The 24,916-nt window shown below is 47.3% G+C and overlaps 2 protein-coding genes across 4 annotated transcripts; both read right to left on the bottom strand.

Annotated features, from left to right (window-relative positions):
• Nucleotides 1-407: 407 nt before the first annotated feature.
• On the bottom strand, nt 408-4,843 carry RCHY1 (ring finger and CHY zinc finger domain containing 1). The gene is made up of 9 exons (XM_086464041.1): nt 4,781-4,843; nt 4,563-4,682; nt 4,310-4,425; nt 4,110-4,188; nt 3,550-3,594; nt 3,389-3,447; nt 2,431-2,457; nt 2,028-2,148; nt 408-1,042 (listed from the first exon to the last, which is right to left on the bottom strand). Exons 1-9 carry the CDS (start codon nt 4,841-4,843, stop codon nt 914-916), a joined length of 759 nt encoding a protein of 252 aa, XP_086320167.1. The 3' UTR covers nt 408-913.
• A 1,722-nt stretch (nt 4,844-6,565) lies between these two features.
• Nucleotides 6,566-21,389, bottom strand: CDKL2 (cyclin dependent kinase like 2). 3 transcript variants are annotated; one of them, XM_009949629.2, is made up of 13 exons: nt 21,159-21,389; nt 16,714-16,908; nt 15,641-15,819; nt 14,626-14,738; nt 14,166-14,305; nt 13,051-13,139; nt 12,443-12,569; nt 11,276-11,550; nt 10,720-10,810; nt 9,854-9,965; nt 9,640-9,746; nt 9,011-9,103; nt 6,566-7,700 (listed from the first exon to the last, which is right to left on the bottom strand). In XM_009949629.2, the coding sequence occupies exons 1-12, from the start codon at nt 21,324-21,326 to the stop codon at nt 9,044-9,046; spliced, it is 1,656 nt and encodes a 551-aa protein (XP_009947931.1). In that variant the 5' UTR covers nt 21,327-21,389; the 3' UTR covers nt 6,566-7,700; nt 9,011-9,043. The 3 variants fall into 3 exon arrangements, with proteins under 3 accessions (XP_009947931.1, XP_086319797.1, XP_086319798.1); XM_086463671.1 differs by lacking the exon at nt 6,566-7,700 and adding an exon at nt 8,530-8,545; XM_086463672.1 differs by lacking the exons at nt 6,566-7,700; nt 9,011-9,103; nt 9,640-9,746 and having other exon boundaries at nt 9,929-10,573.
• Between the last annotated feature and the right edge of the window lie 3,527 nt (nt 21,390-24,916).

The following is a 24,916-nucleotide window of genomic DNA, read 5'->3' as shown; positions in this document are numbered from 1 at the left end:
TGACAAGACAACGGCATGTGCTTCGCTTGGTGCACTTCTCCATCAAAACATCCAGCTAAAACCCTACGACACCTCGGCCTTTGGAAGTGAAGAAAGCAAAAGGAGGAAGAAACGGGTGTAAACGCGACTGCAGCTGGCAAAGGAATCCCAGTGAAGAGACAGGAGGTCAGTGGGTGTCCGGGGGGAGAAGGGCTGGATTTTTAGGCTGTTTATCGCCTGTCCCCAGGGAGGGCAGGCTCGTTTCGAAGCGACTCTCGACAGGCGCGGTGCGCACGCACGTGTCGACCCATCAAGCCAGGAGACGCAATCTCTGCAAGCTCACCCTCTGCAGCCGCTCGCGCCGATGGCTCCGAGGCCCGAGAACAAACGCGCCTCTCCAAAAGGAACAAAACGTCCTCGCACAAAACTTTGCGGATGTCAGCTTTATGTAAAAAGGCCACTCTCAAAGCTACCAATTTTCCGCAGCAGCTGCAACCAGAATAGCTGCACCTCCACCTCCTGTTACGCTCACAACCTTCAGCTGCCCCAAAACATCTTCTGCTGTGTCAGCTGCTTATCATTTCTCATTTTGCATCTCATTAGCTGTTCTTCTAGGCAGTCTCCTCTCTGACACCCAGCCAACGGCTCTTTTAAAGCGCGCCACTCTCTCCAGAAACAAACCTTCCTCGGGCATCGCACGGCTCGACGGGGATTTTCCTGAAGGGCCTGACTGCGCTGTGCCCCAGGTACACGGGAGGGGGGGCACAATTAGCAAAACTCCTTTGCACCAGCGTTAATTAAATCTTGTCATCGTTTCACTGGTGCCATGATAACTTTGACTACACTTTTACTGACAAGCGGGGCGTTTTCTTTTTAAATAGTCTCTTCCACGGCAGAGTCTTCCTCGCCCAGCCGAACGCAGTGCGTGTTCCAGTCACTGCTCCTCCAAAGGCAGCCGGCATCTTCCATCTTGGGCAGTATTGTACGACTCACAGTTTTTGCACTTCATGCCCAGGAGATGGAACTGCACCGTAGACCGGGCATTGCAGTCATTGCAAAGGATCTATGCACACAGGACAGAGAGGGAGAGAGAGAAAGGGAGGCTTTAGCATCAGCAGGACACTCAACAACATCCTACAGCCTCGCTTCTAGCAATCACAGAGCTGGTATCTTCCTTTTAAAGACAGCAGGGCTGATATAACTTTTCCATTTGTAACTGCTCAGATCACACTGTGTCATCACAGAGAATTTACGTTTAGCATGACAACGTGACTCCTTGCGTTAAGTCAGGGATACAACATGCTTTGGGTTCTTCTCTTGATGTTGGAAACCACCAGAGAAACCCTCAAGTGAAAGTGAAAGCCTAGTAACAGCAGCTAGCAATGTTAGCCCATCTGCTGTGCAGGAAAGGCAAGTAAGCATTCTCCTCAAAACAGGCAGCAAAGACGTTTTTTCCAAATATCCTGCCTCCAAGAGTTGGTAGGACAGCTTGTCTAAACCATAACAGAGGCAGCTAAAACATCAATGACCGTGCCGTTTAATTCAGCATTACCTGCAAACAGCAAACCGTTTCACAGTTCTGAGGTAACACAAAGAGACAGGAAGAAAACAGAAGTCTCTATGTACTAGCCTTGCATAAATCAATAGGGGTTTTTTGCCAAAACCCACCATATTTAGGCTGGAACACAAAGCTCCAACCTGTTAAAAACCAAATGTTCCTGCTTATTGCTATGGCAGCACCTAACGCTGCTGGAGAAAGCGAGATACTTCCAAAGGCCAAGCCATTTCTCTGCTGTGTGATACTACAACACTAAGAGGTGGTGGTTTTGGTGTGGGCTTTTTGGAGAGCAGGTGAGAGGTGCTTTTTTTGTGTGTTTATAAACCCAGCAGGTGAATACTCTAAGCCTACATACGACACTTCTTCACAATTCCCTAACTGTCAGATTGAATTTTAATCCAGGACAAGTTCCCAGTGCCCTCTACTGCCAGTACTGCAAAGGCACAGATCTGCCAAGGACAGAGACATGGGCACAATTCTCCTCTCTTACCTCCACCATCATGTTCTGATACTCCGTGGGCATAGGAGTCTGCGCTACTTCGTCATCCAGCTGACGCCAGTACCTTGTCATATCTAAAGCCGAGTGCATGCACAAAGGGCACCTGTAACCTCTGGCAGGAAGGGGTGGAAAAAAAAGAAAGTCTAAATCAGAAGATGGGAGTGGGGCCATGAAACAAGTCCACCCAAAAGGACAAGTTTCGTCCCAGTCAAAGAGAAACACCACGAATCATAAAGTTCTTGCAAACAGAACGGGAAATTAAAAGCCCCTTTTCCCTTTAGGAGTTGGCTTTAAGTTATGTGGTACAGGAGTACATGGTACACATCATGGTCTGTACCTCTTGAAGTAACCTGTTTGGACTACAACATTAAGAGAGATGTTTAGAAATACTTACTCCTTTAGCATGTCCTCGTAACATGTTCTGAAAAGAAAACACAATGAGAGTTCAGTAAGAAGAATGCAACTGCTGACTGGTAACATACTTGGACTGAACAAAGAGAAAAGGCACACAGTATCCCCAAACCAGAAGTTAAAAAATATCCTGAGTCCAAGCAAGAAGAAAGCTTCCCAGCAAAATCACTGTGTACTCAGAGCGCATCTGATTTCACCCTAAGGTCTTCTAACCTAACATGAAGGAACAGAGTCAGCACTACAGCAAGGATTGTGTGGTTCAAGTTTGCTGAAAAAATGGACTGTGATGCATCACAACAGGAGCTGAAGGAAGATTCAGTCTGGAGAGACCTATGTCAAACATTGAGGCCATTCACTCAGCACACAGAGACAACAGGGGGGGAAACCAGATAGCCAATAGAGTAACAAAAAGCTGTGTCTGTAACAAGACAAGCAGAAAGGGAAAATGGGAGGGAAACACGTGGTAGTTATTCCTCCAAAGGCACCCAATGCTATATATGACATCACTTTAAAATACCGATAGAAACAGCAGTTTCTGTAGTGCAATGGAGCGCTCTGTTGTCTTAGAGAAAGTAAAACTTAACTGATGAGCTGCCACCAACCTCCTAAAACCATTGGGCAACTGCTTTCTACACCAAGGAGGGACTTCTCTATGGGGTTCTTGAAATTTAAGTAGTAACAGAAGTAAACTCAGCACGGCAAAATTGAGAATGAAGAGCAGACAGGTCCCTCTACCACTGTCAATGTTTATTGCAGAAGGAAGACAACCTTTCTACAGAAAGTATTTCCCGATGAAACAGAGACTATCCCCTACCCTGTGGGTCCCTTAGAAACCAGCTGTAAACAGCTGATACAGACTAACCAGGCCTGCAGTGCCACTGAATAAATGCCAACACAAGGCAGCAGCTATTCCCCTTTCTCAACTATCTGCAATGCTTTACCTGTGAAGAAGGTGACCGCACGGCAGAACATGAGCTCCAACACGAGATGTGTGAATATCCTGTTTCAAGGCAAGTGTCGAACAAAAGATAAGAAAATTAATTCAAACACAGTAAAAAACACAGCCACACACAAATCCAAGAGACGAAAAGAAGCAGCTCACCTCCAAACATATTGGACAGTCCTGCCTGGAGACATTTTCAATACACTTTGCAGAGATGAAAAAAAAAAAAAAAAAAAGGAAGTAAAAGGAAGTTATTTTACTGTATGGATATCTACATTTTTCTAAAATTTCCTTTAGAATGGTAAGGAAAGATGTATGAAACATTACTGTTCCCATTTAGGTTTGAAGTTACAGATTAACAGATGGCTGAGCATACTACAAACCAAATAGCTTCAAAGTATACATAAGAAAAGGGCTCCCAGAACTCCCAGCAGCCTACGATGCAGCAGGAACAGGAGCTCGGACTTATACGCTGTCAGATCTGCAATCAACAGCTCCTTTCTAAAGGAGAGGAGGAATCCAAGATGTTTATTTCCTATAGCCTGAACTGCTAGCGAGGCCAGCCCAGAAGTGCTCTGTATCGCTGTTAGGTGCGCTAAGAACCCGCTCCTCCCCCTGTCTGTACAGCCTTGGATGGAACCCAGGCACCACCCGCTTGCGTTTACAAGGTGTTTTTTTACCTTTTTTTAAAGACACGGAGTTAACCGGTGCATTCTTACCTTGTGCTTTCCTCGAAGACTCAAGCTTAGGCATAAATTGCATTTTGAACAGTGGAAAAAATCCTCTTTCGGACCAATCCTGAGGAGAAAAGCGTCAGGCCGAGGACGGTTCTCTCCTCCCCTCCCCGCCCCGCCCGGCTCCGTTCCCCACCGGAGCCGGGCAGGGCCCGGGCCGAGGCGCCCGCCCGCCCCTCACGCACCTGCAGATCCCGCACTCGGCGCAGTGGTACTGCTTCTTGTCGCGGTCGAAGAGGTGGCAGATACCGCAGTAGTACTCGCCGAAGAGGCTGTCGCAGCCCTCGCACCGCTGCTGGGCCTGCCGCCGCACCGGGGAGAACGCCGTTAGGTGCGCAGTCGCCCCCTCCCGCCCCCAACACAACATGGCGGCGGCGACCCCCCCCCCCCCGCCCCTTCCCAAAATGGCGGCGCCCGCCCCCTCCGCCCCGGACCCACCTTCTGCAGCAGGCGGCAGCGGGTGCACTGCACCTCGGCCACGCGGAAGCGGTCCAGCCGGTGTCCCTCGGCGCCGTCGTGGCACAGCCGGCAGGCGTACAGCTTCCCGCAGCACGGCGCCTACCGACGGTACGGTACACCTCAGCGCCCAGCCCCGGCAGCCCCCCGCCCGCCTGCCTCCCTCCCTCCCTCCCTCCCTCAGCCCGCCCCCGCCTCACCCGCAGCAGGCAGCCGCGCCGGTAGTGCTCGCAGCCTTCCTCCCGGCCCTCCGCCGCCGCCATGGCCGCCCCCGCCTCGCCCCGGCCCTACCGCCCTACCGCTTCCGCTTCCGCCCCACCGGCGCCGCGCTCCCCGCCCCGGGACGCGCACCCGAGCGCCGCGACCAGCCGCGGCGGCTGCTGCCAAGGGCGGGGAGCGGCGGCAGCGTGGAAAACCGTTCTTATTTGCCCCTCCCCGTAAACCGTCGTCCCGCCCCCCCCCCCCCCCCCCGCCTTTCTTTCCTTTTTCCCCCCTCTCCTCTTAAACCTTTCGCCCCCCCCCCCCCCCTTTTTCTTTTTTCCCCTCAAACCTTTCTTGGAGGTGTTGGAAAAACACGTAGATGTGGCACTTCAGGACATGATTTAGTGGGCATGGTGGTGTTGGGCAGACGGTTGGACTCGATGATCTTGGAGGTCTTTTCCAACCTAATGATTCTATGATTCTTCCCCCCCCCCCTTAAACCTTTTTCTTTTTTCCCCCTTCCCCCCCTTAAACCTTTCTTTTGCCCCCTCCTCTTAAACCTTTATTATTTTTCCCCCCACTCCCCTAAACCCACCCTTCTTCCCCCCCCACTCCCCTAAACCCACCCTTCTTCCGCCCCCCACTCCCCTAAACCCACCCTTTTTCCCCCCCATTCCCCTAAACCCACCCTTCTTCCCCCCCCATTCCCCTAAACCCACCCTTCTTCCCCCCCATTCCCCTAAACCCACCCTTCTTCCCCCCCATTCCCCTAAACCCACCCTTCTTCCCCCCCCCATTCCCCTAAACCCACCCTTCTTCCCCCCCCATTCCCCTAAACCCACCCTTCTTCCCCCCCATTCCCCTAAACCCACCCTTCTTCCCCCCCCATTCCCCTAAACCCACCCTTCTTCCCCCCCCATTCCCCTAAACCCACCCTTCTTCCCCCCCCATTCCCCTAAACCCACCCTTCTTCCCCCCCCATTCCCCTAAACCCACCCTTCTTCCCCCTCCCATTCCCCTAAACCCACCCTTCTTCCCCCCCCCATTCCCCTAAACCCACCCTTCTTCCCCCCCCCATTCCCCTAAACCCACCCTTCTTCCCCCCCCATTCCCCTAAACCCACCCTTCTTCCCCCCCCATTCCCCTAAACCCACCCTTCTTCCCCCCCCCATTCCCCTAAACCCACCCTTCTTCCCCCCCCCATTCCCCTAAAACCATCATTCTTCCCCCTCCATTCCCCTAAAATCTTCCTTCTTTTTGCCTATGGGTGCTGAGGCTGAGCATCTTGGTGCTCACGCTGGGAGAGGCACCCGGCCCCGGCTGGTGGCTGATCTGTCCACCGAGACCTTGGTGAATTCTCACTAGGTGAACTTCAGGTGAGTAGCTTGGTTGCGTTTGCCCGTGGCTAGCTAAATGACTGCTATGGCCAGCTGGGAACATCCGCTATGGGTACATCTGGGCTACCCTGGAGCAGTTCACAGCTAGCGGCAAAGATAAGAGCAGGGAAATGGGAACAGAACACCGCTATCACCAGCCAAACTGGAAAGGTAAGGGGCACCCTGGATGAGCACCGTCAGCTACGTGCTGTCCGGGTGCTGCGGAGGGACATGAGGAACCTGTGCTTGTCAGTGGTTGCAAGAAACTCAATGTCAACTGTTAAATAAAAACTGATTCAAAAGTGCAGGTAACGCCACCGATACAGGTCGGCAGGTATAACACCAAGTCCAGGGACGACTAAGTGAGCACATCTTACGTTTGTAAGCACACACTAGTACCAAGAAATCTGCAATTTGAATATCCTTTTATTTACAAATTTTAACGTACATGTCAAAACACAGTATAGCCACAAAGCTCTAAATATGACGACGTTCATACTGTATTCTGCCATGATACATCGATAGGAAAGGCTGTATTTTGTGGAAAGACAAGTTCCAAAATTAACTACACTGTACAGGGCTGTGAGCTCTGACAGCGGCCTCGAGCCGCCGGAAAACATTTGTGAGCAACACAGGGACACCATAGAACTGACTACAGCCAACTTGAGGGCAGTTAAGCAAAAATGGTCTCATAACAGTCCCAAGAGGAAAGCGATGCCATCTTTCTCTCCCCACAAGCCAGAGTTTTACACTTAAGATGTCCCATTCCCCCAAGGAACCTAAAGGACCGATGACTTAAGTGAGTTACTGAGCGCCCACAGAAGCCATTTCACGTGCCACCTGCACCACAGCTCAGTATTTTACACTGATACTCCTCCTTCACCATTAACAGCAGACAGACATTCACCCAGCACAGCCAGACAACAGGCCCAGTGAACACCTGAAAGACAAACTGCCCGAGGACTGGGAGACAAAAGCATGGAGGGAAGAACTAACACAAGGTCACACATGCTGCTGAGCATTAGCAAGGCTTTCAAAGGAACAGCTGGGAACATTCACACGTTTAAATGTTGTATTTCTTGCACAAACATCTTCTTCATTGGCATTTTTGTCAAGGCAAAGGTGCTTTCCAATATAGACCAGGTAGCCCACCGAGACAATTCAGCAATCTACTCCCTTCACTATTCATTTAAAAGAAAACCCTCCAGAGGGCAGCAGTTAGACAAAAGAAAGCCCAGCTTCCTTCAAAACCCTCCAAACCACCTTCTGTCCTTGTCACGCACCAACAACCACTATTTTTCTCTGAGCAGCCTCAGACAAGACCTGGCCCTAGGCCAGAAAGTCAACATTTCAGGAGCTGTTTTGCATGCAAGAAACCCAGCAGCAACGGCAGCGTGAGCTCTGTCCTCGGGCTGGACCTGAGCTGCTTCCCACGGCAGTCCGCTGCGCCTAACGAGAGAGTAAGGGATCCTCCTCTCCCCTGCGGAGACCTTGCAGCTTCAGCACCTGGAAACTCAGGTGGATTGTTCCCCGTTTCAGCCACCTGCATCAAGAGGAGAAAAAAGCAGAATGATGTTATGGACAGGCTAACAAAACCACAGAGGTACTCCCTGATGAGACACACTCCCTTTAGTTTGAGTTATTACACGTCCTTACCCTGCAAAAGCTGCGCACGTACACCTCTGCGCTTCAGAGATGAGACAACTTTAGTAAGACTTCTTTTTCCTCCACTCCTATCATCGGGATTGCTTCCCAGCCCAATGGTTTTTCTTCTTTATTCGTAGTAGCATTAAGCCATGACATCATGTGAATATAAGTGACAAACACACTCATACAGATTAAGAGCACGTGCAGCATCGGTGCAGAGATTTCAGAGTCAGCAGTTGCTCCTGCTCCTCAAAAAGGAAGCACCAGAGCCCAGAAGAAAAAACCGAAGATGCACAGTTTGCACCTGCATGTTAACAGTATCGCCACGACACACTCGTGGCTCTCTGTAACTAGCACCGAGTAAGAGAGGAGGGAGGCTGTGGTGCCTGGTGGTCCCTGCGGCCACAGGGAGACTCCCCGGGGGGGCAGGTATGTGATCAGGTCCAGGCTGGCAGCACCAGCGTACCCAGAGCTTCGAGTAAAGCCCACCTATGCAGGACACAAGGTTCCAATAGAGTCGGTGAGATTTTGGAGCACAGCCTCTGACAATCCTTCCAGAACACCTTGTCTCCTTCTCTCCTTATTCTCCCAACTTCTGCTCCCTCCCCAGTCCTTCTGCCCAGCCTCAGTGAGGAACGAGGGGTGATCATGAGAGTAAAAACCCTCAGCTAAGCACTGCAGTTCTCGCTTTCAAGAGGATGTGACTAACTCCAACGTACACAACAGACACCCTGGAAGACGCTGAGCAACAAGAGGTAACGATACCCCAATAGAAAAAAAAGCAAAACAACAAAACCACACCATTTTTTCTATAAGGTTTCTTTCAGACAAATTGACTTAGAGGACTGCACGTCTTTCGATGGGCAAGATGAGAAACTATTAAAACCACGTTTAAAAACCTCAGCTTAAAACTACCTGGAATGGTAGGATGCAACGGTAAGTGAAAGTCCACATAGAGTGGCAGAGTTCAAACTTGGTACTTCAATCTTGAAACTACAAGTCAATCACAGACCCAGGACTTTTCCTAAGCCTCCCTGTCTTGTAGCTAGATGTTCCTAACTGAGGATGTGAAGTGTAAAAAGATTGTACCATTGCACCTCCCAGCTAGGTAAGTGTTCAGGAAACTGTCCATTTGGAAGTTGTCAGAAGGCCACACAGCAGAAATTAAAGCCACCAGAAGGCTACACAGCAGAAATGAAAGCTTACCTTTTGCAGGCAGGTGTGATCTTCTCCAGAAGGCTAGTGCTCAACTCTGGGGAAGGTGGCCTCGGATGCATCAGGCATCAAGGTCCCCGATAGCTGTAAATTGGGGGAAAAAAAAAGAAAAAAAGAAAAAAAAAAAGAGAGAGGGTTAATTTCCAAGTGTAGTATAAACAGACAGAACAACCAGAACCCACCTTCTAGGACATATGCAATGCCAACATGTAACTTACAACAAACCTGTTCTTTGCTCAAACCAGACTTCAAAAATGTTTCACCTGCCCCAATACGGTTTGCCAAATCTCAGCTGGAAGCAAGACAGCCAGAGTGACGGCCCGTGAAATTACTTACCTCGCAACAAACATCTCAATGTTACCGAGGAACTAATCTTTAGGAGAGCTCCAAGTTTTTCCCCTCTCTCTCGCTACGCCTGGCTCCTGTGCTTTCATCCTCCCTACTGGACTAAGCCCCTCAATACCTAACACTTTTACTTCAAAGAGTTAAGAAACCAAGGCAAGTTCTGCATCTGTTAAGAGTCGCACTGGAAATGTGTGTGTCACGCTGTTCAGGAAGTCCTGAACCAAACAAATACAGAGGAGCACAAATTATTTTATCGATTTATATCGATTTATTACCTGCTGTGAAGCCAGACTTGGGTTATGGAGGTCAATAGCAGCAAGGGAGGGGACACGGGACTCTGAAACTGTTTTATTTTCCTTTTTCAGGAATCTGGGATGCCACGCTGCAAGACACAACCAACGCATACAAGAGCTGACTGTTGTAACACACGCTGTTTCCTGCCACTTACTTCATATTCAGGTTTTATTTAGAGGACATCAAAGCTCATACCTTCCACCCCTCTCAGTTCAGGGAGATGATTTAGTTCTGGCAAACGCACATCTGTCTTGGAGAACTCCCATTTTTTCCTATTTGCTTGAAGGATGTTTTTTTCATTAGTGACCTGTAATCAAGGGCGTAAGTACCAGCTCATCAAAATATAGAAAAAAAACAAAGCTATTTTCAAGCTTAAAAACGCATCAACACAAAAGTGTTCTGCTGTAGCTGGAACTCGCGCAAAAGACTCTAATGTGCGTGAAACACGTGACACTTAAGCAGAAAGGATTCTGTGATAAACAACGGAACAGCCAGAGCAAAAACCACCCCAATCTTCTAAGCCAGACTGCATTCAGAGACACAAAATACAACACTTGGAAAACGGCTCAGATTAGTTATCTGTAAAAAGGAACTGTTCCTGCTGGCGTGGAAAGGCTATTGCCTAGGTTGAGTGCAGTGGAAAGGTTTCCTTTCCACTTGTTTTCATTATCAATTTTTAATGCATTTACAACACGACTAAATAAGGCCCTGACCATGTTAAATCCAAATCCTCAATTCTGCTTCAGTAGCACAGCACACGTGGTCTACTCTTCCTGTCCAGGCAGGAGGCTACAGATAGATTCCAAGTCTCACAGGTATCCTGTGTGGGACTGCTCCTCTCATTTAAAATTGTCCTCTGACACAAAATACGTTTCAGAGAAGATAACTATTAGCAAAGGATAACAGATGACACACCTGTAGAAAAAAGGGGTAAAGAAAATAATATTTCTAGTTGGGACTTATGGTGAAGGCTGCAACAGATGGCATTTTTGACAACAAAACACATACCTGAGTTCAGAGTTTATTTTTGCTTTGCCAAGGGGGAAGGACAGACAACTTACCGATGTCAAGCTTACACTGTAATGGCCCGCTGGAGAATGCTTCCGTTGCTTTAGAAATGGGTTCAAGTATTTTTTACTCTTTTCATCAACTCTGTAATCAAAAATGCCCCAAACTTTGTATTAGCCGGGGTAACGTGGTGAATATAAAACCAAATATGCAAGACATCTAGAAACACTATTATTAAATGCTTTGAAAGAAGGCTCACAGGGAGAATATCCTTCGTGAGCTCAGGTAACATAGATGTTTGGTCCAAAGGACGAGCTACGAGTCAAAGAAAGGCCAGTGTCACGGCAGCTGGCAAACTGCTGCTGTTCGGCAGAGCTTTGCCAAACGCAGAAACACAGGGGCCCTGTGCGGACACGCACAGCTGCTCGAGGTGACGCCAGGCTTTCTGACCCACGCACAAACCTCCACCCAAGAACTGTTCCTACCCATGTCCTGCCCCAAACCCACATCTCGCGTTCCCACATCATCACCCTGCACCTCTCTTGGGACACCGCAGTTCATCGGCAACAGGGACGATGGGTACAAGCTATTCTAGCGCTGCTCCCATACCTGTAATTAAGGTTCCCAGGCACAGGACCCATCCCAACTGCAGTGGGAGAAAAGTTCTGGTTGATGGGAGGGATAACTACGCCTGCATTCTTGGCATAGTCCAAGCTGCTGCTGGAATCTTTTAGGCTGGTTTGAGGGCTTATTTTAAATGGGTGGATCGAACTGTCGTAGAGGGAGCTCAGGTTGGAGCATCGGCCTGCTTTCTCTGCATCACCTTTAGAGCGCTTCGCCTTTAATAGCTTTGCATCTCTGCTCTTTGGGTCAATGCTGAAATCCTGTTTGGAAAGACAGGCATCATCTTTCTCTTACAGTCATGTTGAAGAAGTAGCTTAGAGCAGCACATGCGGGGAAAAAAGTCAAAAGCCTAAACTGGTGTGATTCTGCAAGGATCTGGTGGAGATGGAATTGTTTTTAGTAGAAAACTTCTGTTTTCTATCAAATGGAAGGAGACTTGTGAGGGTTCCAGCACCCTCTGCAAATAAGTCACCTTAGAATGGGATCGGAAATGATGGAGGAAGAGCAGCCGTATCCTGTGTCACTTCCAAAGAAATGAAGTAAGAACTGAGCCAAACATCACCTCAAAGTCACTCTGAAGCCTCTACTCCTCAGTATCTGATTGAAAGCAAAATAGGTAATTTTGGAGACAGGGCTTTAACAGAGGTAAACAGCAGCACACAAGCATGTTTTCACGATTCAACATGACTTATGCTTCCCAACGGACTCTCCCTTCAGCTCTCTATTGGCCAGTAACCGCATCACGATGTAGTATTACTTGCAAGGCACTGGCCAAACAGCCACTTGCAGACTGCGGAGCCAAGCGCTAGAGCAGACCTTGCAGCAGCCAAACAGCTAGGATCAAAGGCACAGAACTTGTACACAACAGCCTGCAGGCTGTATGGCACTGAGTGTCAGAGCTGGGGGGGGCAACAGGCCTAACACGCTGCCTTGAATCGGGCGACAAGGTCTCCAGTGCTGTTTAGATTCACCGTGGCCTCCAAAGGTGAGGCGGTGCTCTGGCACATCACACTTACCTAGTCTTTTTTAAAAAATGAAATGGACGGTTATGCTGATATTTTCGCTATGACCTTAAACTGCTGCACACATTTATACAGTGATTTTAAAACACAGGGAAAAAAATACAGGTTTGAAAAACAAAGATGGACCAACCTGGACACCAAGCATTTTTCTTTCTTCTAAAACATCATCTTTGTCCCTTTTGCCGATTTTTGATTTTTTTTGTAATTGATGGTCTCTGGCATCTTTCTGAATCTTTAATTTAAGCTCCTGAGCAAATCTACATTCCATAGAAGGGGGAAAAAAAAAAAGGGAGGCTTCTGTTAATCGTCATCAGCTGGTATTCAGCCCAGGCTCCTATAGCCTTTTAAGTAATCAAACAAACCATGCCTTTTTAACTAATGAGAAGCCAGCCAAATATGATGTATCCATTAAAATAAATAAAAGGCAATAAAGGTGCTTGTATCCCAGTCTGGTGTAGATGCAGACAGTGGATACAGCGTGAGACTATACTACCCAATACGGTGTGACACTGCGTGCGCACCCTGATGAATTAATGTCATGACAAGGTAATGAGGCAAACAGGCCACTGCAATGCATTCCCTTTCAACCGTCCTCCTATTTCCAGGAAGGCTAAACCCAAACAAAACCAAGACGCTCAGCAGCTGTAAGCTCTGCAAACCCAGCATGCAATCTTCAAGTGCAACTGCTTAACTTCCCTTTAATACTAACCTGCTTTGAGCAAGAAACTAACTCTTTACCTTTCAGCAAATCCATCCTTGTTAAAGAAATCGCACTGCAAGAGTTCAGCACAGGATGGTCTTTTGTCTGGATCAATCTGCAAACACTTCTGTCAAATCAACGCAAACATTAGAAGGCAAATACGTTAGAAATGAAAGAAAGGCTTTAGCATTTCCAAGTGAAGTCAAGAAAAAAAGCTGCAAACCTCCCCCTTCTAGGGTGTGTTATATTGAGATGAGCCCAAGAGACACCACTACCAAAAAAGTTTAATGTTTGCTGGCTGCTTCCATTCCAATCGCTAACGCTCACAAAGACTCACTGCACAGGGAATACCTCTCATACCAACAGATCACTCTCAGTAAACCTCCCTTGTTTTTAGTTACGTTTGTTTAGCTAAGGCTTTAGAATCTGTTTTGATCACTAGGCATTTCAAACAGAACCATGTGGTTTTTAGGTTGGTTTAGTTACCCAACATATCGGTGCTCCACTACTGTGTGAGAACACAAAAACACTCCCTGGAAAGATTCTTCAGAATCTATTGCAAAATTGTAGGCTCCCTAACTCCCACACAGCTCCGAGAGCAAGGGACACGTTTCGATGCCATCCCATTCAAACCTACTTGCTCGCAGTCTCCACCAGCAGGTAGAGGGAGGGTTGGCTGAAAACACTATATCCACACAGCTCTGCTAGCAAGTAAGAAGTAAAGGGCTGTGTATTATCTACAAAGCATGTGCTTAGGTAGCGGATGAGGCGCAAAGATTGGGAGAAAAGATCAACTGACGCAGTGAGGTGTATGGGGGATGTTTTCCACACACAAGCCCTTCTTCACCTTTCAAATCTCCTTGGGAAACTTAATCAGTGGGGTACTATATGCTACAAATCCTCCCTGGAGGATATGCAGTGACCATTTTGGCTCTGGAGATGACTGGCTTAGCCTCCCCTGTCACCCAGGATGGTAGCTGTCATATCCTTACAGTCCTCACTAAGCTACCAACCCCAGCAGTTGCTCATTGCATGGGTAATTGAGAGAAAGCCAGTTTAACAGCCCCAGCCCTTTCTGTAGGCTGCATTCAGCTCCCCATAGCGAAGGACAAGTAAACACAGGAACGTTCATAGAAAACAATCAGTTAATTACCTTGGCTAAATCTAGCACTGCAGCAGGAAGCTTGGGATATCGTTTGTCCAGAGTTTCGGCCTCCTTCACTTCAGGCAACCTCATGCCAGCAAAGAGGGGATTTTTATAAAATAACTCTTGGTGTCTTGGAATTAAGTTACCTGGAATCATGCAAACAAAGCAACCACTTGGAAGAAATACAGAACAATCCTGTGAAACATTAGGGAGGCTGAAATACAGGGTCAGCACTACTATATGGGCTACACTCTGGGTTGTTCTCTTTCCACCTGTGCACCACGAATTGATGCTGCACTCGCAAGCTCCTAGCTGCCCCTTTGTAAAAGGCACTAAGAGTACAAGCTCTCAGAAACACTTCAGTACACTCCACAGCCTTTCTCCCAGCACCCTCCTCCCCCCTGTCAAAATACATCTGACCCCTTCATTACTAAGCAGGCACTAGAAGCCTGACAGGCTGTCTTACCCAGGCACTTGGTGATATGGTAGAGCTGGTCAATGTCTGAATCTCCAGGGAAGAGGGGCTCTCCTGTAAGCATTTCTGTTATCAGAGAGCCAATAGCCCACACGTCCACAGCCCTGGGAAAAAACAAAAAACCAACACCCCAGCTCAGCACAGCTTCATTTGTCCCTCTGATGTAAAGGCTGAGCTAGGCCAGCACACAGCACGTCTTCAGCAGGACACAAGCCCCAAGTGCAGCTCTGCCCCCCTAAACAGCCAGACAGCTGTTTCCCAAGCTTACAAGTGCTCTGACGAATGGCAAGGATTCAGCTCTTCATGCAGGCAAACGCTAGCAGAAGCCTGACAGACACAACATCAAGTTCCAAACCCCAATGCTTTAAAAATACTAATACAACATCACACATTAGTAGAATCTTGCACTTTGGAGAGCACAAAAGTAAGCAGCTCCTCTTTCCGCAGGCATCCGCTCTTCAGGCACATTTACTGAAAACTAAGTTTAAGTAATACAGGGACACACAGAAACCTGCACAACTGTACTAACAGACCTGCGAACAGTTTAAGTTCTGACCTGGTTTTGTGGTACTGGAGATCCCAGTAAGAACAATCTCATTCATCCTACCTCCTCCCTCCTGAAATGTCCGCCTAGAATTGTTTGGAGGGACTTTTCTGCCTTCCCTCCAGGACTCCAGCTGCACAGGGGGGAGGTCTATCATAGCCACCCCCAGTACTAGAGTCGACAACTGAAAAGCTCCTATAGACAACAGACCAGGAATGCTGAGGGCTCTCCTCGCCTCTTGAGCCAGGAAAGCCTAGCACTGGCAGTCGTTAAGTGCAGAGTGGGAGAGAGAAGAGGAAGGCTGACACCTTTACAAGTGAATAACCAGGGAATGCTGAACAGCATCCCCTTCACCTGTTTGCCAAGCAACAGTCCCCTGCCTCCCAAAAAAAACAGAGCATCCCCCCACCCTCCCCCATACTCCCCACAAGCCTTCTGCAGCCTTGCCTGCCAGTCTCTTACTTGCCATACTTGATATCTCCCACCAGCAGCTCTGGAGCTCTGTACCATCGGGTTGCCACGTAGTCTGTGTAAGCTTCCCCAGAAGCTGCTAAGGTACGGGCAAATCCAAAGTCACATAGTTTTACAACTCCCGACTGGGAAACTAGTATGTTCTCTGGCTTAATATCCCGATGTATTATCTGCACAGAGAAAAGCAGGCCAAGACAAATAAAATCCCCATTTCTACATAGCACATTGACTAGCTCACCAAAAACAGTAGCTTTCTCATATCCAGGTAGAAAATGACATTTTTGCAGCGATGGGAAGACATATAGAGACTGTAAAAGACAGCTATGGGCACACGGTCAACAAACAAGTGCCAACTCAATTGCACAGGAAAAAGCAGAACCTCTAATTTTCGCACACAGAAGCGTTTACTTTACGTACCTCTCTGCATATGTTCTGCAGGTCTATTTACTACAGGTACTTTAAAAGGCAAAATTTATTATGCTTGAAAACCTGGCCTTGACCACAAGTTTAAAAGCTCTAAGTATTGCAAGGGCCATGGGCATGTCCTGCATGTGAAGAGTGTTTTGGGAATTCATAAGAGAGCCAGCTTCCCAAACATAAAAATAAATTTAAGAATGTGCATGTGTTTATATAATAGTTACACAACTAGGATTAAATCGGCAAACCTGTTAGAAACCAGTTAGAACAAAACCCCAAAAATACTGAAGAGAAAAAGCAAGCCTGTGTTTACATAGACACCATCTGAATCAAGCTTTTGCAAGACAGACTACCTCCCTCTGCACGATAAGCCAACTAACAGTAGGGTACCACCACACATTGGATCCCCACAGACTTTTGAACCTTTCCTTTGAAACACTGTCACAAATCCATCAGAGACAGACTACTGGATTAGCTGACATCAAGCTCTGACATTTTATATGAAATTCAGTCCGGCCCTTCTACCCTGCCTCTTTCTTTTCAGGCAAAGCTTTATCTCTCTCAGTTTTAATATATACCAAAAATACACGCTTCTGTACCCAGTCATTCAAGGTTAACAACAAAGCTGACTTCTTGTGCATACTTACATTATGACTGTGACAAAAGGCTATTCCTCTCATAATCTGAAATAAGTATTTCCGAACCCTGCTGTAGTCTAGTCCGTTCGGAAACGCCTCAAGGTCATCAAGCACCGTGTGATCCACAAATTCAAACACCAGATACCACCGTTTCTTCTTTTTACACACTTCCAGCAGGTTCACAAGATTCTCATGCCTGAGTTGCTGTTATAAAACAGGAAATATTTTATGAGAGCTTGACAGTATACAATGGGTAAAGTACAGCCAGATACTTTTAACTGCAACCCAGCCAGTGCACTGCCCTGGAATGCTCTTCTTGCCACGGCATTCCCATTCATTTATTCTTAAAATCAGCTCACTGATATTTTAGAACAGATTTAATTTTGCCAATTTGATTTCATTTTTTTAACACTATCTGGAGGATTTCCACCACCTCATACATGCAGACACCTGCTTTTCTAACCTAAAAATAAATAAAACCCTGACTAAGGGCATCTCTTCTTAATGGGGATGCTCAAAATACACTGTTCTGTTGTTGGAAAAACCCCATGTGTTCTGCCTCTCACAATACTCTCCTCATGTAAGAAGTGACCCTAACTCGTGCCCTGATCTTGACAAGCTTTAGAGCAAGCTTATCTTCCACATGAGAGAAACCTTGAGGAAGACACAAAGAATTCCAGAGGAGCGTGTGGTTAATGCTGAGAGACAGCAGGCACCTAGCAGCATCTCCCCCAAAGACTTGCTACGGCAAAGGAAAATCCAGAGGTCCCTGAGCTGGCAGGAAAGACAAAGCAGGATGGTTTGTACTGGGAATTTCAGCATGCTGCCAAGTCTGTCTTCGACCAGTGCGAGAAGAACAGGGCATTTAGCCACGACTGGTGAGCTGCAGAGACTCCTTGCTAGTTCCCTGGGTTTGCTTACAAACAGCTCAAGCAGCAATAAACACAGCTTGTTCCCATAATTGGGCTGTATCTGTGACTCAAACTCCTTTCGGAGATATTTTCATCGAGGTGACCAAGTAACACTGTGCTACCCTGCCTGCTCCCTCAGGGCAGGGCACACAGAGCAACGCTAGCTAGCTATCCCTTCCCGACAGGATTCAAAGGATTTCTGCAGACAGCTCTCAATGTTTCATTTAAAAAAAAACTTTCTGCCTCTCTCAACAATGCAAAGCTGATTACTCTCTTTTCTCCCACATTTCCAGGAAGTTTTACTATTCTTCTCTGTTATTCCTTTCTCTAGGTCCTCTTCTTAAAAATCTCTTACATCTCTATTTAAAAGAAAACCAAAAGCAGCTGCAAGACCTCTCTGTTCTACCTAGCTGCCAGTTCATCACCAACTACTCAGTGTCTGTATCTTAATTTTTTCTAACAAGGCTGATAGAACACTTTTATTTCAAGCTCCTACTATACTCAAAGCACTTTTGTTGGCACCAACAGCTTATACACATTTACAGTAACATGTGCCAGAATGTGAGCACATTGAATGGATAAAAGGAAAGTTCAGCATTCTTATCTATAACAGTGTTAACAATTAAACAGCTTCTATTAAACTGCATCTAGTGGATTCACAGTGAAAACTGAGTAGCCAAGGATTTGAAGAGATTTTTTTCCCCCAATATTATGCAGAGTAAAAAGCTGAAGATAATTTAGAGAAAAAAACCTGCAACATAAAGGAAAAAAAAAAAAAAAGCAGCTATATTTTCTAGTTATTTTGTCATGACATTCTAACCAGACAAGGATCCACCTCCAGTTTGTTACACGTTTGTAACCCTGATTCATCACGCACTGCTTTAACAGACCGGACCACGCTACAACGAGCAGTTATTTATTAGCTTGGAACCTAGCAGGGAAATACCTTCGGAGGCTGCCTGAAGGCAGCACCATAGCCTGGGGATCATGACCAAGGAAAATGCAAAAGGACTGCAGAGCACGGGGACTTGGAGGGAAAACGCTCTGCCAGTCAAGAGGGAGTGCCAGCCAACCTGCACCCAGGTCTGTCAAAGACCCAGATTTCTTAGAAAGTCTGAAAAGGAAAGATTACAAAACAATCAGAAAAAAAGCTCTTTTCTCAAGAATGATTTCTTCCCAGCACAGGAGACTTGAAGAGGCTTTGCTGTTTTCAGCCACGATTACACTTCTGCCCAAACTCCAGAACAGTGGAGAAAAAAAATAAACTAGGTTCACAGGGAGCAAGTGAAGAAACTACAAAAACATTAAATCTCTAGGTATTTATTTTCCCTCTGAGAGGCCACACTTCCTGAGCTATATATGGAAATGTTCCCCTTGCTAAGTTCCCACTTATGCAGGAAAATAAGTTAATTCCCAACACACCTGGGAGGTGGTACGTGCTTTGACTCAGTAACGAAGCGAGCCTGGCCAACAGATGAGGTGCGACCCAGACTCACACAGATCTGCTTTAGAAGAGTTCGAGGGGACAACGCTTGGAACTGCTGGCTGTGTCTCAAGTTCCAGCACGTACATTTCTATTAATTCTAAGGGTCTGTAGCTCTTGCAGTGATGGCAGAGATCCCTTTCTTTTTTTATGCTTCACAGCCCAGGGACTATATAGTCTGGCAGACTTGCGAAGAGACACTTGTGGCAGCTGAGAGGAGACATGTGTTCCCATCTCCAGAACACCCCACATCAGAGGAAAAACCTGGATGCACCCTAACTGTAATAACTTTCATTTCTTCACCAGACACCTCACCCCTGTCCCACCACTTAAAACTACCACGTGTGCCCACACACAGGGACAAGCACTCTTCTGTGCACACCATCCATGGAAAATGCTGCTAGAGGTTACGGTGGCAAACATAGGGGTTGAGGGCGGTCAAAAGAGCAAGCAGAACAATGGACACATGCCCTGGCACAGAACGCCACCCTGCATCCTTGGCATCCTATTCATGAAGGAATGCAGCAGGAAAAAATGGCAGTGAAACAGTTTAGGAACTTGCAAAAGCTTCTGTAGGAAGAACAAAGCCAAGAGAGGAAGCAGGACTACATAACTAAACACTGAAGAGCACACATGCACAAACCCCTGCTTATCTAAAGCTCCTGGGTATTTTCCCAGAGCCTCTACAGCCCACGAAGAGAAGTACCTTTAACAGACCAAGTGACACAATGAGGCTGCACCACATAACACTGCTGATAAGAAGCCAACAGGCTGAAATATGACTGGCTATTTAGGTAAGTATAAAGCATCCACAACCGATACCAGGCAAATCACTCGTCCGACAGCAGAGGACCTTATGCCAGCTGCCTTCAGCCTAGGGGCTAGCCACTAATTGATAAGGTTCAGGGAACTTGATACCTGTCCTCCTCCAGCATCTCCTGCCAGGAAAGTGCCATTAATAAAATAAAATAAAACTTTCCTAGAAGCATTTTTCCATATCGGGTAACAGCAGTACCCCATCTGGTTAGGCACTCTTATCACACGTTCAGGTCACCACTGACCTGCAGGTTTTAAAAGTTCAGCTTTTCTTTTGTTTTCAGCAAATTCACAGCAGCAAGGTACTTGATTTTGGTATGCAACACAGGGGGACACAATTAGCACCAGGAGGGAATAGAGACCTTGTGACTCCTTTCCTTGTACCTTTCCTTGCTGAATACAGGGCATATAAACAGATTAGATTCTGATCAAGTCAGGTTTAGCCAGGCAAATCCAGCACAGCACCCAGCCAAGGGGAAATGCAGCTCTGCAAAGCTACAACTCAAAGGCAAAATTAATTTACCATGGCTTGGCTGCTTGTGGAAATGCAAGCAGGGCCCAATCAAGTCTCTTTTGGTTTGGACTTTGTTAGTTATACTCTGTAAATCGTGGTCAGAAGCAACCATGTTTCCCTTTTGAAACTGACTCAATAGCTTAAATTTACACCCATCCTATAACTTCACTAGATAAACGCCACTTCGTAAAGGGCTATTAAGGAGTCTCAAGAGGCAGTTTCCTCCCAAGAACCCAACTCCCTACAGGTAGATCTCACCCACACCCATCGTCGTCCTACACAACTGGCACCTTTACTGCAAGAAAAACTCAGACCATAGACACAAGGGTTACTATTCTGCTTGAAGGAGACATTTGCCTTCACCAAGGTATTTAAACACCTGACGAGGATTCAAAATACGCTATGAAGAGGCACCTGGAGCACGGCAGAGGCCGGACCTGCACACCGCTACTCTCTCCATCGCTGCCCTTGCCTGCGGCGGGGCAGGTTGCTGGAGCAATAACCACAGCAGCTTCAAAATAAAAAGGTCACGCTCTGCGTTCACCACCTCGGTGCAGCGGCTCGTGGCAGACGTCGTACTGCGACATAAACACCTCCCAGCTGAACGAGGAGCTGTGAATTTAAACACCGAGCCACCAAAAAGCCATCGGTTTGGGCACACTTTGCTGGAAAACGCAGGCCCGCTCCCCTCAGCTGCCCTCACAGGCCCCACCCGCGGCCCCCTGCTCACCTTCAGCAGCTTGATTTCCCTCACGGCGATCTTCTTCACCACCGCGTCGTCTTCGCTTTCCAGAAACTTCTTGACAGCGACAATCTGCCCGGTCTCCTTGTTTCTGCACTTGGTCACCACCCCGTAGCTGCCTTCCCCTACGAGGCCCAGCACCTGGTACTTCTCCATGGCCGCGGCTTTCCCCCTGCGGGAGGCCGGGGAAGCTCCGTTAGGCCGCGGCAGGTTGAAGGAACCGAGGCCTCCCGCACCGTCACCCAGGCGACGGCCCGCCGTAAGGCGCAGCCGCCGCCTGTCGCAACAGCCGCGCCGGGCGGGAAGGGAGGCGGGTGGCTGTGAGGGAGGGCGGGCGGCCGCAACCGGCGGTACCGGGAAAGAGGCGGCAGCCCCGCCGCAGCAGGAAGGAGGAGGGTGGGCCGGCCGCCGTTGAGGCGGGGAGACAGGGCGGAGGGTGGTGCCGGGGGCGGGGGCTGCGGCTTGTTACCGGTAGTCGTGGGGCAGCCCCCTGAGGCGGGGCGGCGGGTTGATGTCAAACCTGCCCGGGCAGTAACGCTGCTCCTCTTGCCGGAGAATTTTACACTTCACATAAAAAAAAATTGTAACTTCGGTGGAGGGGTTCATAGTCTTCTCAGCTAAGGCATGCAGTAGGTACGGGTGTCAGCTACATGAGATTCCTTGGCTATTAATAAATCATCCACATGCCGTATCAAAACAGAGCCGTTTTTTTAACATGACATCCTGCAAATCTTTAACTAAAATTTCGGACAACTAGTGAAGACCCAGCGAAGCCCTGAGGGAGCCTTGTCTATGTTAGTGGTATCCTTCTCCAAGTAAATGCGAAAAAAAGGCATTTAGAGACAGGATGAACAGGTCTACTGATTTAAGGTAAAAAAAAAGCTGCCCTTGTATCTATTAGACAGGGGTCATTATATTCATTATTTAAAAGGTTTTAAGACCAGATCCTCCTTGGAAGATGAGGAAAACATTTTGTATTCAGCAGCGACTGCACAAAAGGGAAGGACTGCACCACAGGACCCGAAGATCCTTTTGGGAAGCCCTTTGGTCGTTCCCCTTTTCAATGACCTGGTTGTCGCACAATTACAACAGCCTCCTCTTCCTCGAGGCCCACTGCTCCTAAAAGTTCCTCCTCTGCTTCTGCCTCAAAGACCTCCACATCCCCGTGCCCTCAGTCTAGGATTGCTGTTTGATGGTGGGCCAAGGTATGAGGAAGGCAAGAATAGCCAGGAAACAAATCTGTGACTTGATGGCACAAGAGATGCTCGACTCCTTCCTAACAAAGTCAGTCTAAGAGAGCGCCCAAGACATGCTGGAAATCTACTTGGTTATGATGAGTAAGAAGGCCTTATAAAGCATTTTCCCTTGAGGTTCCTTTCTTAAAGCCATTAAGACACATTAAGAACAAATGACTAAGCAATCTTGTCTTGGCATGAAAATGTGCGGTGGGCCGAGTGCCGAGATGAAAAACCAGTATGAATTCATTTAATGCATATTCTGTGCCTGAGCAGCCGCGTGCTGTTGCAAGGCAGCTTACGTTGCTAGGAAAGTGGCAACGATAAAGGTGGAATAATTTGCTTTAAAATGGATGCCTGTATCGGCGCCCTTGCTGTGCATTTTATTTTGAAAACACGTCAGTTTCTGCACATACCATGTGCAACTTAACACCAGGCATGGAGGTAACCCGTTTCCTTCGACATAGGCTTCTCCCAGCAAAGCTGAAGCATGCGTGTGTATTTACCCATTGAGATTTAATCCAAGATTCTCTTGCTCTTTCCACTGCACACCAGTGAAGGAGTCTTTTGCTCACATTGTCTTGCTCTGGATGCGAGCAGCACGACAGGACGCGTGCAGGAGAAAGCAATCGGAAACTGAAACCACAGAAACACAAACATTCTGTTTTCACCAATCAATTCCTAGACATTTCTCTCCTCAGTTTGGCGGCCTATATTGCACAGTCCAGAAGAAATGGTCTCCCATTGCTCCAAAGAAATTGATGAACACCTGCCAGGTTTGACTACTGGAACGTTTCTCTTTGGGACAGGAGCAGTATATACCCTGCCAAAATGCCAATTCCCTGGAAAACAGCATCATACATTCCAATAATATTTTCTGAAACCTTTATCGTATTTCTCTCGAGTCACATCGAAACGCATCACCTTCTGTCATTCATTCCTGGTTGTTTTTATTTCTCCTTCACCCTCACCCTCACTTCCTGTACGCAATCACTGTAATGCACCTTTCAGGCTGACCTCACGTTTCCAGGACAAAAAAAAAACAGAGCTGAGTTGGCATTAATTTATTGCATTCCTCCCACTTTCTACTGCTCATCATCATCATCATCATAGCATGTGCCTTCTCTAGGTCCTGGCATCTGTTCAGCACAGCTAACAGAGAGCTAACTGGGCAACCAATTAGCTCCTCCACTGCCGAAATAAACACTCTTGGCTTCGTTAGGTGAAAGGCACGAACCACGACCACACATGCACAGCAGACTTCAAAAACTCGCTTTGTCAGTGCAGGTGGTTCTTCAATTTTATTTTCTTTTTAATCATTGCAAACAATATGGGGAACTAGCCTTTCTCGCTTAGGGACAGTGTCCAGCGTCAATGGGATCTCTGTTAATCAGAGATTCCAGCCGCCTCGCTGCTGTGTAATTCTGTTTTTTACCACCAGCAACTAACTTCAAAATGACAACGATTTCTTTTGGCTATAGGTTGCTTTGGGGTTTGTTTTTTTGAGAGATCTTTATTTATATATAGAGAGAACGTCACCGTTAACTTATGATGACGTGTGTTGGTGTGGTGCTATAATTTATAGCCAGAGAGACTGAAGGTGGTGAGAAACAAGTGAGATACCTTCCTAAGCCATCTAGCACCTGTGCTCTGGGTATGTTTGACAGCCCCTTGGTATCTCAATGGCATTGACCAAGTTCAGTCTCCGTAATTGGAGAGAAACCCTTTGTCCTGGTTTGGCTGGGACAGGATGACAGCCAGGCAGGCTGTGAGCAGTTTCAAGCCAGCCAGGGCAGCTGACGTGACGTAGCTACAGGTGTAGCCCATCCCATCGTGTCAGGCTCATTATAAAGGGGGAAGGTTTGCTGAGGAAGGGGAGTTCCTGGGGAAGTTTTGGCTGGGGTATTGCTGCTGGGGTTCCTCCTGCTCTTGATGACTAGGTGTTCTAGGCTGAGCGTAATTTTGTATATGCTATTTATTTTGCTATTTCCTTAAATCTGTCCTTGCTTCAACTTTTTGATCCTTTCTTTTTTCAGCTTGCCCCTCTCAATTAAGGAGGGATTATTGGGTGTTAAAATAACTGCAATAGTTTAGCTCCTTGTATGGGCTAAATGGAGACACTTTTTTTTAATCTTACAATATGATACCCATAGCCAATAGAGGCCTTGAACTGGATTCCTTTCCCCAAAAGTGTAAGTACTGGTGATGCTTTTTCATACTGGCCTTTGGAACCCTGGAATACTTTTCTTCTTTCACATGTAGGCTACTGTGAGCTCCTCCAATCTTCCATGGCTGTAGGAAAGGACATGCCCCAGGTTAACAAGAAAGAGGCAGAGGAATTTTTAAGTCAATAGCTACAAAAGCTTTATTTTTCTGAGATTTAAATTGGTATTCTTACAGTGAATACAGCCCTGAATCTAAGCCAATGAATAACTGGATAGTTTCATTTTCCAAGTTAGATGTTTTCAGTATGCTGAGCTGAGTGCAACTCGTATGACTTCTATTAACATG

Source organism: Leptosomus discolor, chromosome 4 (assembly GCF_034619465.1).
Source record: "Leptosomus discolor isolate bLepDis1 chromosome 4, bLepDis1.hap2, whole genome shotgun sequence".
In the NCBI taxonomy this organism is placed as follows: domain Eukaryota; kingdom Metazoa; phylum Chordata; class Aves; order Leptosomiformes; family Leptosomidae; genus Leptosomus; species Leptosomus discolor.
The sequence above is the reverse complement of the archived record's forward strand: the minus strand, read 5'-3'. Positions and strand labels throughout refer to the sequence as shown.

Coding starts and splice junctions, on each gene's coding strand:
- RCHY1 (XM_086464041.1), bottom strand. CDS start 4,843: ATGGCGGCGGCGGAGGGCCGGGAGGAAGGCTGCGAGCACTACCGGCGC. Junction 3,595..4,109: donor GTCTTCGAGGAAAGCACAAG/GTAAGAATGCAC, acceptor ATCTCTGCAAAG/TGTATTGAAAATGTCTCCAG. Junction 2,149..2,430: donor TACGAGGACATGCTAAAGGA/GTAAGTATTTCT, acceptor CCTTCCTGCCAG/AGGTTACAGGTGCCCTTTGT.
- CDKL2 (XM_009949629.2), bottom strand. CDS start 21,326: ATGGAGAAGTACCAGGTGCTGGGCCTCGTAGGGGAAGGCAGCTACGGG. Junction 14,306..14,625: donor CCATATCACCAAGTGCCTGG/GTAAGACAGCCT, acceptor GCATGATTCCAG/GTAACTTAATTCCAAGACAC. Junction 9,966..10,719: donor ACAGTGTAAGCTTGACATCG/GTAAGTTGTCTG, acceptor CCTTGATTACAG/GTCACTAATGAAAAAAACAT.